This window comes from Gobio gobio (genome assembly GCF_949357685.1).
Source record: "Gobio gobio genome assembly, chromosome: 3".
NCBI classification, from domain to species: Eukaryota; Metazoa; Chordata; class Actinopteri; order Cypriniformes; family Gobionidae; genus Gobio; species Gobio gobio.
Genome location: NC_137099.1, coordinates 69,766,227 through 69,780,382, shown reverse-complemented (window position 1 = coordinate 69,780,382; position 14,156 = coordinate 69,766,227). Strand labels below are relative to the sequence as shown.

General features: G+C 45.6%; 1 protein-coding gene across 2 annotated transcripts in view; it reads right to left on the bottom strand.

Moving 5' to 3' along the window:
• The window catches only part of parn (poly(A)-specific ribonuclease (deadenylation nuclease)), a 27,324-nt gene extending 14,998 nt beyond the window's left edge, over window positions 1-12,326 (bottom strand). For both annotated transcript variants that reach the window (XM_079812611.1, XM_079812612.1), the window contains exons 1-10: window positions 12,222-12,326; window positions 11,929-12,006; window positions 11,743-11,822; window positions 1,972-2,121; window positions 1,829-1,889; window positions 1,327-1,489; window positions 1,085-1,147; window positions 955-993; window positions 843-882; window positions 680-760 (exon numbers count right to left, since the gene is read on the bottom strand). In XM_079812611.1, the coding sequence (XP_079668737.1) occupies window positions 680-760; window positions 843-882; window positions 955-993; window positions 1,085-1,147; window positions 1,327-1,489; window positions 1,829-1,889; window positions 1,972-2,121; window positions 11,743-11,822; window positions 11,929-12,006; window positions 12,222-12,240 (774 nt within the window). In that variant the 5' untranslated portion in view covers window positions 12,241-12,326. The remainder of the gene's footprint in view (window positions 1-679; window positions 761-842; window positions 883-954; window positions 994-1,084; window positions 1,148-1,326; window positions 1,490-1,828; window positions 1,890-1,971; window positions 2,122-11,742; window positions 11,823-11,928; window positions 12,007-12,221) is intronic.
• Between the last annotated feature and the right edge of the window lie 1,830 nt (window positions 12,327-14,156).

Below are 14,156 nucleotides of genomic sequence, written 5' to 3'. Positions count from 1 at the left end.
GTCTGAGTGAACTTTAATGATTAGCTCCACATCAGAAACACTGATCCCAGATCAGGCATTAGTGAACACTGTTACTCACTGTTTGAATCCATATGGTAAAGTCTGTTTGTAAAGCCTGTGCTGACAAACTAATCCATTTTCTCCGAATGCTCTGGGCGGGCAAACAGAGGAAGGGGGAGGTAACCTTTCCTGGTATGATGTCATAACAGGAGACTTCCAGATCAGCTCGTCTGAGCTCATTTTCTCAAAGGCAGAGAGAGACAGCCAGAACTCGCTTTACACCCATCAACATTTCTATCCACTTAGGGACCATATTCAGGCTAGGGGGACTCATATTAATGTTGAAAACCCTCATAAAATGAAGATTTCATGCCATGGGGCCTTTAATGCACTACACAAAGCTTCGAGGCTGTGACTTTGCCTCTGAGTTTTTGAATTTGCGTAACTGGAGGAATGGTTTCAGCCCTAGTCACATCACTGTCACGAGCAACACACCCCGATCCGGGCCAATTCTAAACCGAAAGTATAACGCTCACGGCCGCGCTGTCATTCGCTCACGGTGTGTGTGTGTGTGTGTGTGTGTGTCCACTGGTGGTGTGTTCAGCTCAGCTTGTATAGGAATCACAGCTGTAAATATGTGTGAGTGTGTGTGTGAGTGTGTGTGTGTTTGTACACACACCTGCTCTCTCAGCTGTTTCTGCTGCTCTCTCCTCCTCCTCTCCTCTTCATCCACCTTACCGATCTGGATGAAACGCTCCTTCTGACAACACACACACACACACACACAGAGTATGAAAGGATATTTATTGATATAAAGGTTAAGCATGAGTGTGTGTTTGTACCTTCTCCGTCTCCAGCGTCTCCACGTGAAGTTTAGGAAACCTGCAACAAACACCAGATGAGTGGAGACACTGAGCACACACACACACACACACACACACACACGAGACTCACTTTGAGTTGAGCGTCTGATAGATGAGCTTCCTCTGAAACCTGAGACACACACACAGGATATTAACACTCATTTACACGCAAGACATTCTATTAAAATACAAGTGTGTGTGTGTGTGTGTGTGTGTCTGACCCGGTGCAGGGCTCCAGATCCAGAGTCTGATCAGAGCTCTTCAGGAGAGCGTCCACCTTCTGCCTGAACACACACACCATCATCATCATCATCATCAGATCAGGAGTGTGTGTGTGTGTGTGTGTGTGTGTGTGTGTGTGTGTGTGTGTGTGTGTGTGTGTGAGTGAGTGAGTGTGTGTGTGAGAGTGAGTGAGTGAGAGAGTGAGTGAGAGAGTGAGTGTGAGTGTGTGTGTGTGACTCACTCCACCGTCCTGATGAAGTCCCTCTGGTCCTCAGGCACGCTGCAGACGCCCGTCCCTGAAGGGGGCGTGTACGTGACTGGCCCCGCCCCGTTCATCTGACTCCGCCTCTCCTCATACTGCTCCCTCAGCTGAGACTCCTCCTCCCGCGTCAGGTATGGGATGCCTGCGGAGAACACAGCGGAGCGTCATGTGTCTGTCAGGACGGACGATGGGTGGAGGATGGAGGATGGGTGGAGGATGGGTGGGTGGATGGAGGGTGGGTGGAGGATGGATGGATGTGACAGGAAGTGAGCGCGAGCACATATGGATGATGTGGATGGAGGGTGGGTGGAGGATGGATGGATGGATGGAGGGTGGGTGGAGGATGGAGGATGAAGGATGGGTGGATGATGGATGGATGGAGGGTGGGTTGAGGATGGATGGACGGATGGAGGGTGGGTGGAGGATGGATGGACGGATGGAGGGTGGGTGGATGTGACAGGAAGTGAGCGTGAGCACGTACCGCTGCGGAACACCTTGTTGAAGTCGAAGCCTTGGCTGGCCAGGAAGTCGATGCTGGAGCTCTAGAGGAAGGGGAGGAGCCAGAGTCAGACTGAGGGGCGGCTGAACACATGACTGGCTCAGGGGGCGGGGCTAGCCTCTCACCTGGCAGATGAACTTGATGTCCGGAGACGTGCGGCTGAAGGGCCGGGGGAAGATGTAGAAGTTGAAGGCTTTAGTGATGTAGGTGGAGCGGCTCTGGTCATGCCTGAAGGTGCAGATGCCGAACTGGAAGAGCAGGAAGTTCATCGAGTGCTGCAGGAAACAGAGTCAGAGCGTTAGAGGGGCGGGGCCAGTGGGAGGAGCCTCTGATCAGCATCATCATCATCATCATCATCATCACTATAATATATTCATTTCAAGATATAACATTAACACCACAGTAATTTAAAAATATATATTTAAAGCAAAACCTGAAATGTGCCAAAAAAGTAAAGGCCTAGTATTGTCCGAGTGGTCTAGCAGCAGCGCTAGCGTTTAATCGCTAGCCTCGCACATCCAGAGCTCAGAGTCACACATTACAGATGAAGACAGAAACAGACTCAGCTGTTCGTTCATCAAAAACAACCTCTCTCTTTCTGAACAGGGCTTTATGGCTATAATAATAATAATAATAATAATAATAATAATAATAATACTGTAATCCAGTGGTTCTGCTGTGGTTCTGGAACCCACTAACGTCACATGTCTGTGAAATGGGCGGCCATGTTTGTTTAGGAGAACACCCAGTTAAACGTCAGCAACAGCATCAGTGTGTGTGTTTACTGTTACAGTCAGAAAGAGAAAAACATCTGATGGAAATAAAGCGTTGTTAGAAGAACTGGAACGGGATTATTCAGTACTCGTATCAGTACACAAATATAAGTGTTTGGTCTGAAAAGTGGCATCTGTGCATCCCTAACTTTATATGAAGGGCATTTTCCCCTAATCTTATTAAATATAGGCTATGCTTCAGCTTTCATTTTATATTTTTAAATTTGATCTATAAATTAAATTAGAAGACGACACTGGCTGTTACCAATCAAATTAAATCATTTACACTGAAAAATGACAACTGCATTAAATAATGTTATGAGATTATTTTAAATATTTTTGAATATACAAATAATAAAAGTTGTAAAGATGAAAGTAAAGCACCAGTAGGTGGCGCAGGTGACCGTCTGAATGAGCGAATCATTGAGTTGATTCATTCAAACACTGAATCATTCACTAACACACACACACACTGATGCTGTGAGACGGGTTATGGTTCTTCACTAACACACACTGATGCAGTGAGACGGGTTATGGTTCTTCACTAACACACACTGATGCTGTGAGACGGGTTATGGTTCTTCAGTAACACACACTGATGCAGTGAGACGGGTTATGGTTCTTCACTAACACACACACACACTGATGCAGTGAGACGGGTTATGGTTCTTCACTAACACACACACACACTGATGCAGTGAGACGGGTTATGGTTCTTCACTAACACACACTGATGCTGTGAGACGGGTTATGGTTCTTCACTAACACACACTGATGCTGTGAGACGGGTTATGGTTCTTCAGTAACACACACTGATGCTGTGAGACGGGTTATGGTTCTTCAGTAACACACACTGATGCAGTGAGACGGGTTATGGTTCTTCAGTAACACACACTGATGCAGTGAGACGGGTTATGGTTCTTCAGTAACACACACTGATGCAGTGAGACGGGTTATGGTTCTTCAGTAACACACACTGATGCTGAGAGACGGGTTATGGTTCTTCACTAACACACACTGATGCTGTGAGACGGGTTATGGTTCTTCAGTAACACACACTGATGCAGTGAGACGGGTTATGGTTCTTCAGTAACACACACTGATGCTGTGAGAAGGGTTATGGTTCTTCAGTAACACACACTGATGCTGTGAGACGGGTTATGGTTCTTCACTAACACACACTGATGCTGTGAGACGGGTTATGGTTCTTCAGTAACACACACTGATGCTGTGAGACGGGTTATGGTTCTTCAGTAACACACACTGATGCAGTGAGACGGGTTATGGTTCTTCAGTAACACACACTGATGCAGTGAGACGGGTTATGGTTCTTCACTAACACACACTGATGCTGTGAGACGGGTTATGGTTCTTCAGTAACACACACTGATGCTGTGAGACGGGTTATGGTTCTGCTGTAACACACACTGATGCAGTGAGACGGGTTATGGTTCTGCTGTAACACACACTGATGCAGTGAGACGGGTTATGGTTCTTCACTAACATACACTGATGCTGTGAGACGGGTTATGGTTCTTCACTAACACACACTGATGCTGTGAGACGGGTTATGGTTCTTCAGTAACACACACTGATGCTGTGAGACGGGTTATGGTTCTTCACTAACACACACTGATGCTGTGAGACGGGTTATGGTTCTTCAGTTACACACACTGATGCTGTGAGACGGGTTATGGTTCTTCACTAACACACACTGATGCTGTGAGACGGGTTATGGTTCTTCAGTAACACACACTGATGCTGTGAGACGGGTTATGGTTCTTCAGTAACACACACTGATGCAGTGAGACAGGTTATGGTTCTGCTGTAACACACACTGATGCTGTGAGACGGGTTATGGTTCTTCACTAACACACACTGATGCAGTGAGACGGGTTATGGTTCTTCACTAACACACTGATGCTGTGAGACGGGTTATGGTTCTTCACTAACACACACTGATGCAGTGAGACGGGTTATGGTTCTTCACTAACACACACTGATGCTGTGAGACGGGTTATGGTTCTTCACTAACACACACTGATGCTGTGAGACGGGTTATGGTTCTTCACTAACACACACTGATGCAGTGAGACGGGTTATGGTTCTTCACTAACACACACTGATGCAGTAAGACGGGTTATGGTTCTTCACTAACACACACTGATGCTGTGAGACGGGTTATGGTTCTTCAGTAACACACACTGATGCTGTGAGATGGGTTATGGTTCTTCACTAACACACTGATGCAGTGAGACGGGTTATGGTTCTTCAGTAACACACACTGATGCTGTGAGACGGGTTATGGTTCTTCAGTAACACACACTGATGCTGTGAGATGGGTTATGGTTCTTCACTAACACACACTGATGCTGTGAGACGGGTTATGGTTCTTCAGCAGCACACACTGATGCAGTGAGACGGGTTATGGTTCTTCAGTAACACACTGATGCTGTGAGACGGGTTATGGTACTTCAGTAACACACACTGATGCTGTGAGACGGGTTATGGTTCTTCAGTAACACACACTGATGCTGTGAGACGGGTTATGGTTCTTCAGTAACACACACTGATGCTGTGAGACGGGTTATGGTTCTTCACTAACACACACTGATGCTGTGAGACGGGTTATGGTTCTTCAGTAACACACACTGATGCTGTGAGACGGGTTATGGTTCCTCAGTAACACACACTGATGCTGTGAGACGGGTTATGGTTCTTCAGTAACACACACTGATGCTGTGAGACGGGTTATGGTTCTTCAGTAACACACACTGATGCTGTGAGACGGGTTATGGTTCTTCAGCAGCACACACTGATGCTGTGAGACGGGTTATGGTTCTTCACTAACACACACTGATGCAGTGAGACGGGTTATGGTTCTTCAGCAGCACACACTGATGCTGTGAGACGGGTTATGGTTCTTCACTAACACACACTGATGCAGTGAGACGGGTTATGGTTCTTCAGTAACACACACTGATGCTGTGAGACGGGTTATGGTTCTTCAGTAACACACACTGATGCAGTGAGACGGGTTATGGTTCTTCAGTAACACACACTGATGCAGTGAGACGGGTTATGGTTCTTCAGTAACACACACTGATGCTGTGAGACGGGTTATGGTTCTTCAGTAACACACACTGATGCTGTGAGACGGGTTATGGTTCTTCAGTAACACACACTGATGCTGTGAGACGGGTTATGGTTCTTCACTAACACACACTGATGCTGTGAGACGGGTTATGGTTCTTCAGTAACACACACTGATGCAGTGAGACGGGTTATGGTTCTTCAGTAACACACACTGATGCTGTGAGACGGGTTATGGTTCTTCACTAACACACACTGATGCTGTGAGACGGGTTATGGTTCTTCACTAACACACACTGATGCTGTGAGACGGGTTATGGTTCTTCACTAACACACACTGATGCTGTGAGACGGGTTATGGTTCTTCAGTAACACACACTGATGCTGTGAGACGGGTTATGGTTCTTCAGTAACACACACTGATGCTGTGAGACGGGTTATGGTTCTTCAGTAACACACACTGATGCTGTGAGACGGGTTATGGTTCTTCAGTAACACACACTGATGCTGTGAGACGGGTTATGGTTCTTCACTAACACACACTGATGCTGTGAGACGGGTTATGGTTCTTCATTAACACACACACACTGATGCAGTGAGACGGGTTATGGTTCTTCAGTAACACACACTGATGCTGGGAGACGGGTTATGGTTCTGCTGTAACACACACTGATGCAGTGAGACGGGTTATGGTTCTTCACTAACATACACTGATGCAGTGAGACGGGTTATGGTTCTTCAGTAACACACACTGATGCAGTGAGACGGGTTATGGTTCTTCAGTAACACACACTGATGCTGTGAGACGGGTTATGGTTCTTCACTAACACACACTGATGCTGTGAGACGGGTTATGGTTCTTCAGTAACACACACTGATGCTGAGAGACGGGTTATGGTTCTTCAGTAACACACACTGATGCTGTGAGACGGGTTATGGTTCTTCACTAACACACACTGATGCTGTGAGACGGGTTATGGTTCTTCAGTAACACACACTGATGCAGTGAGACGGGTTATGGTTCTTCAGTAACACACACTGATGCAGTGAGACGGGTTATGGTTCTTCAGTAACACACACTGATGCTGTGAGACGGGTTATGGTTCTTCAGTAACACACACTGATGCAGTGAGACGGGTTATGGTTCTTCAGTAACACACACTGATGCTGTGAGACGGGTTATGGTTCTTCAGTAACACACACTGATGCAGTGAGACGGGTTATGGTTCTTCACTAACACACACTGATGCAGTGAGACGGGTTATGGTTCTTCAGTAACACACACTGATGCTGTGAGACGGGTTATGGTTCTTCATTAACACACACTGATGCTGTGAGACGGGTTATGGTTCTTCAGTAACACACACTGATGCAGTGAGACGGGTTATGGTTCTTCAGTAACACACACTGATGCTGTGAGACGGGTTATGGTTCTTCAGTAACACACACTGATGCAGTGAGACGGGTTATGGTTCTTCAGTAACACACACTGATGCAGTGAGACGGGTTATGGTTCTTCAGTAACACACACTGATGCAGTGAGACGGGTTATGGTTCTTCAGTAACACACACTGATGCTGAGAGACGGGTTATGGTTCTTCACTAACACACACTGATGCTGTGAGACGGGTTATGGTTCTTCAGTAACACACACTGATGCAGTGAGACGGGTTATGGTTCTTCAGTAACACACACTGATGCTGTGAGAAGGGTTATGGTTCTTCAGTAACACACACTGATGCTGTGAGACGGGTTATGGTTCTTCACTAACACACACTGATGCTGTGAGACGGGTTATGGTTCTTCAGTAACACACACTGATGCTGTGAGACGGGTTATGGTTCTTCAGTAACACACACTGATGCAGTGAGACGGGTTATGGTTCTTCAGTAACACACACTGATGCTGTGAGACGGGTTATGGTTCTTCACTAACACACACTGATGCTGTGAGACGGGTTATGGTTCTTCAGTAACACACACTGATGCTGTGAGACGGGTTATGGTTCTGCTGTAACACACACTGATGCAGTGAGACGGGTTATGGTTCTGCTGTAACACACACTGATGCAGTGAGACGGGTTATGGTTCTTCACTAACATACACTGATGCTGTGAGACGGGTTATGGTTCTTCACTAACACACACTGATGCTGTGAGACGGGTTATGGTTCTTCAGTAACACACACTGATGCTGTGAGACGGGTTATGGTTCTTCACTAACACACACTGATGCTGTGAGACGGGTTATGGTTCTTCAGTTACACACACTGATGCTGTGAGACGGGTTATGGTTCTTCACTAACACACACTGATGCTGTGAGACGGGTTATGGTTCTTCAGTAACACACACTGATGCTGTGAGACGGGTTATGGTTCTTCAGTAACACACACTGATGCAGTGAGACAGGTTATGGTTCTGCTGTAACACACACTGATGCTGTGAGACGGGTTATGGTTCTTCACTAACACACACTGATGCAGTGAGACGGGTTATGGTTCTTCACTAACACACTGATGCTGTGAGACGGGTTATGGTTCTTCACTAACACACACTGATGCAGTGAGACGGGTTATGGTTCTTCACTAACACACACTGATGCTGTGAGACGGGTTATGGTTCTTCACTAACACACACTGATGCTGTGAGACGGGTTATGGTTCTTCACTAACACACACTGATGCAGTGAGACGGGTTATGGTTCTTCACTAACACACACTGATGCAGTAAGACGGGTTATGGTTCTTCACTAACACACACTGATGCTGTGAGACGGGTTATGGTTCTTCAGTAACACACACTGATGCTGTGAGATGGGTTATGGTTCTTCACTAACACACTGATGCAGTGAGACGGGTTATGGTTCTTCAGTAACACACACTGATGCTGTGAGACGGGTTATGGTTCTTCAGTAACACACACTGATGCTGTGAGATGGGTTATGGTTCTTCACTAACACACACTGATGCTGTGAGACGGGTTATGGTTCTTCAGCAGCACACACTGATGCAGTGAGACGGGTTATGGTTCTTCAGTAACACACTGATGCTGTGAGACGGGTTATGGTACTTCAGTAACACACACTGATGCTGTGAGACGGGTTATGGTTCTTCAGTAACACACACTGATGCTGTGAGACGGGTTATGGTTCTTCAGTAACACACACTGATGCTGTGAGACGGGTTATGGTTCTTCACTAACACACACTGATGCTGTGAGACGGGTTATGGTTCTTCAGTAACACACACTGATGCTGTGAGACGGGTTATGGTTCCTCAGTAACACACACTGATGCTGTGAGACGGGTTATGGTTCTTCAGTAACACACACTGATGCTGTGAGACGGGTTATGGTTCTTCAGTAACACACACTGATGCTGTGAGACGGGTTATGGTTCTTCAGCAGCACACACTGATGCTGTGAGACGGGTTATGGTTCTTCACTAACACACACTGATGCAGTGAGACGGGTTATGGTTCTTCAGCAGCACACACTGATGCTGTGAGACGGGTTATGGTTCTTCACTAACACACACTGATGCAGTGAGACGGGTTATGGTTCTTCAGTAACACACACTGATGCTGTGAGACGGGTTATGGTTCTTCAGTAACACACACTGATGCAGTGAGACGGGTTATGGTTCTTCAGTAACACACACTGATGCAGTGAGACGGGTTATGGTTCTTCAGTAACACACACTGATGCTGTGAGACGGGTTATGGTTCTTCAGTAACACACACTGATGCTGTGAGACGGGTTATGGTTCTTCAGTAACACACACTGATGCTGTGAGACGGGTTATGGTTCTTCACTAACACACACTGATGCTGTGAGACGGGTTATGGTTCTTCAGTAACACACACTGATGCAGTGAGACGGGTTATGGTTCTTCAGTAACACACACTGATGCTGTGAGACGGGTTATGGTTCTTCACTAACACACACTGATGCTGTGAGACGGGTTATGGTTCTTCACTAACACACACTGATGCTGTGAGACGGGTTATGGTTCTTCAGTAACACACACTGATGCTGTGAGACGGGTTATGGTTCTTCAGTAACACACACTGATGCTGTGAGACGGGTTATGGTTCTTCAGTAACACACACTGATGCTGTGAGACGGGTTATGGTTCTTCAGTAACACACACTGATGCTGTGAGACGGGTTATGGTTCTTCATTAACACACACACACTGATGCAGTGAGACGGGTTATGGTTCTTCAGTAACACACACTGATGCTGTGAGACGGGTTATGGTTCTGCTGTAACACACACTGATGCAGTGAGACGGGTTATGGTTCTTCACTAACATACACTGATGCAGTGAGACGGGTTATGGTTCTTCAGTAACACACACTGATGCTGTGAGACGGGTTATGGTTCTTCACTAACACACACTGATGCTGTGAGACGGGTTATGGTTCTTCACTAACACACACTGATGCTGTGAGACGGGTTATGGTTCTTCAGTAACACACACTGATGCTGTGAGACGGGTTATGGTTCTTCACTAACACACACTGATGCTGTGAGACGGGTTATGGTTCTTCACTAACACACACTGATGCTGTGAGACGGGTTATGGTTCTTCACTAACACACACTGATGCTGTGAGACGGGTTATGGTTCTTCAGTAACACACACTGATGCAGTGAGACGGGTTATGGTTCTTCACTAACACACACTGATGCTGTGAGACGGGTTATGGTTCTTCAGTAACACACACTGATGCTGTGAGACGGGTTATGGTTCTTCACTAACACACACTGATGCTGTGAGACGGGTTATGGTTCTTCATTAACACACACACACTGATGCAGTGAGACGGGTTATGGTTCTTCAGTAACACACACTGATGCTGTGAGACGGGTTATGGTTCTTCACTAACATACACTGATGCAGTGAGACGGGTTATGGTTCTTCAGTAACACACACTGATGCTGTGAGACGGGTTATGGTTCTTCACTAACACACACTGATGCTGTGAGACGGGTTATGGTTCTTCAGTAACACACACTGATGCAGTGAGACGGGTTATGGTTCTTCACTAACACACACTGATGCTGTGAGACGGGTTATGGTTCTTCAGTAACACACACTGATGCAGTGAGACGGGTTATGGTTCTGCTGTAACACACACTGATGCAGTGAGACGGGTTATGGTTCTGCTGTAACACACACTGATGCAGTGAGACGGGTTATGGTTCTTCACTAACATACACTGATGCAGTGAGACGGGTTATGGTTCTTCAGTAACACACACTGATGCTGTGAGACGGGTTATGGTTCTTCACTAACACACACTGATGCTGTGAGACGGGTTATGGTTCTTCACTAACACACACTGATGCTGTGAGACGGGTTATGGTTCTTCAGTAACACACACTGATGCTGTGAGACGGGTTATGGTTCTTCACTAACACACACTGATGCAGTGAGACGGGTTATGGTTCTTCACTAACACACACTGATGCTGTGAGACGGGTTATGGTTCTTCACTAACACACACTGATGCAGTGAGACGGGTTATGGTTCTTCACTAACACACACTGATGTGTGCGTGTGTGTGTGTGTGTGTCGGCTCCTCCCGTGAATGAACATCAAAAGGAACACACACACACACACACACACACACACACACACACACACACACGTCTGACAGTGGCAGATCTCTGCATTATGATTGGTCAGACCGGCTGTCAATCAAACTCCCGGCGAAGGCGGAACACAATCAATGAGAAACTGCAGTTATTAATCAAATAATGAAATCAGAGGAATATGAGGAATATGAGGAATATGAGGACCACACCCCAAACACATCTACACACCTCATGACCCTCAACCAGCCATTGATTGGCTCTTTATTTAGAAGGCGGGGCTTATTCCACCATTTTGTATGTTGCCCATTCATAATTACAGGAGTGTGCACCATCTGTGTGTGTGTGTGTGTGTGTGTGTGTGTGTGTGTGTGTGTGTGTGTGTGTGTGTGTGTGTGTGTGTGAGTGTGTGAGTGTGTGTGTGTTCTTTACCTTCCTCAGTTTGGTGTATCTCTCCTCTGGTGTGTCCAGTCCATTGGTCAGAGCACTGACTGACGGCCCATCACTGATTCCTACACACACACACACACACACACACACACAGTATTAAGACATATTGTTCTCTCTCTCTCTCTCTCTCTCTCTCTCTCTCTCACACACACACACACACACACTGACCCGTGAACTCTCCGTCTATAGAGATGAAGTCCGCCTCCTGCACCGCGTTAACCACCTCTGGAAGAACCTCCTTAAAATCTGCGCCATACAAGATTAACACACATCAACACACACATCAGCTAAACACATTCTCTCACACACACACACACACACACACACACACACACACACACACACACACACACACACACACACTCGCGAGCGCGCGCCCCGTCACACCGGCACGCGCGCTCGCTCGCGTGTGTGTGTGTGTGGTTCTACAGCGGTGTGTTTTGATAACTGTATTGTCTTACTCTGTCTCGTGACCTCCATCCTCTAAAGCAGCGAAAAACACACAAACACACACACTGGAAGCTTTAACCCCCGCCGCCGGAAACACTCACTCGCACTTCCGGGCCGGGCTGCGCCTGCAGGAGGCGCTGTGAGGCCCACTCACTGACGTTATTTTCATATATTTTCATCCTAATAATTAACTTTAAGACATGAGATATGATTTAAAAACTGTTCCAGTGATTTTTGATGAATAATAATAATTACTATCCAATAATCAGAAGCGACTGTGATTGGTCCAACTCTTGTTTAAAATACACAAACTGATTAGTTTCAAAAGACGAAATATAATTTATAACATCTTCCACATGTGTCAGTAATACCAGAGCCCGTCTACGGAGAGCCTGCCCACTCCCTATTAAGCCCTGTTGTACAGAATTTTGGTTGTAGTACCACCAGAGTTCCACTGGGGGCGATCGCCATAAGTGCAAAATGAATGGAAGTCAATGGGGCTTGACGGCTAAATTTGTCTCTTTCACCCGATTGCCGTTGAGAAATCTCAGAAATGATTGTAGATTTTGCAAGTTCAACATGGGTTTTAGGTCGAAAGTTGAATGAACGAGTACTTATGTCCTTTTGATTTCTTACAGGTTGAGTTGTTGTTGTCCATAACACGCTAGCATTCTGCTAATGAACGCTGATTGGTCAGTGAAGGACTGATTACGACCAGAGATCCCGCTTGATGGCATCGTGTCATCTGAAGCGGGACCAGAAACAAACAAAACAAAAACTCTTCTAGCACGTGTATTTACCTGTGTCAGCTGTGTTGTCGATGCCTCGAGAGAAAAGAAAGTGCAGAGCGCGAAAGCACCAGAGCGACTGAAGGATTGCCGTTAAGCAGTATCTCTGGTCGTACATGTGTATGACGTCATTGACACTTTAAAAGACTTTTTAAAGCAAATAAGTGACTCTAAAAAATCTAACACCCAGCAATGTGTAATTTATTTGCATTTCCTTTCGAATACAACATTCAAATTACTAGATAAAAAATTATATCCTGAGAAAAGTGGATTTTTATTGGTATAGCGCCATAGACCTCCATTCATTCTGCACTCGTCCTGTGAGCGCCCTCATATGGAATCAGAGAGGAACTGCAACCAGTTCAGAAGCCGGAAGTTCAGTGAGAGTGAAACTTCTCGCCATATTAGACATTCTCTGGTAATAATTAACCCGATGGCGATCCAGTCCAGACGGACATCATGGTCAAATACAGTTATCAGATCAGAGAAGGAGAGATTCCCGCGCGCGCGCTCCCGAGGCGCTAACGGTCGAGTCTGAGGGAAGATTTAAACGTTTATTATCTAACGGTTTTCCGACTGAAATATTAAATGGCCGACAGTAGCAAGACAAACTACTCGACTATTGCGTTATGACGATTCATGTAATGTAATTAATTGATTTTACGAGAAAAGAAAATGTAAACGTCATCAATATCGTAAATCCTGCAACGTTTTTATATTTTCATTTAAAAAATATATATATATGTACATTTATAACACTCATACTTTGTTTTTTATTACTTTTGCATCAAATGACAATAAAAAAAAAAAGTTACCGCTGCTGTGAGGATGTTAGTAATAGCGTCTATGGGAGTGATGGTTATCAATCTCACTCTATTTTTCCCCTCTTTTTGAAAGTTGTGAAATCACTTTTGTGGCGTTTTTCTTTTGCTATGTGAGCAAATGAGCAAAAAAAAAAAAATATTTAATGTATTCTCTCATTCACAGCTATAATATTTAACCCAACTATGACGACTTACGCTCTGAGAAACCCGGAAATTGCTTATTTTAAAACTTGAAAACCATTATTCTGAAATGGCTTACTATAAATTACGATTTTTCATTCTCTTTATTGTTCTTAATTCCCTTAAATTCTTTCATTTTAATCCATAAAAGGGT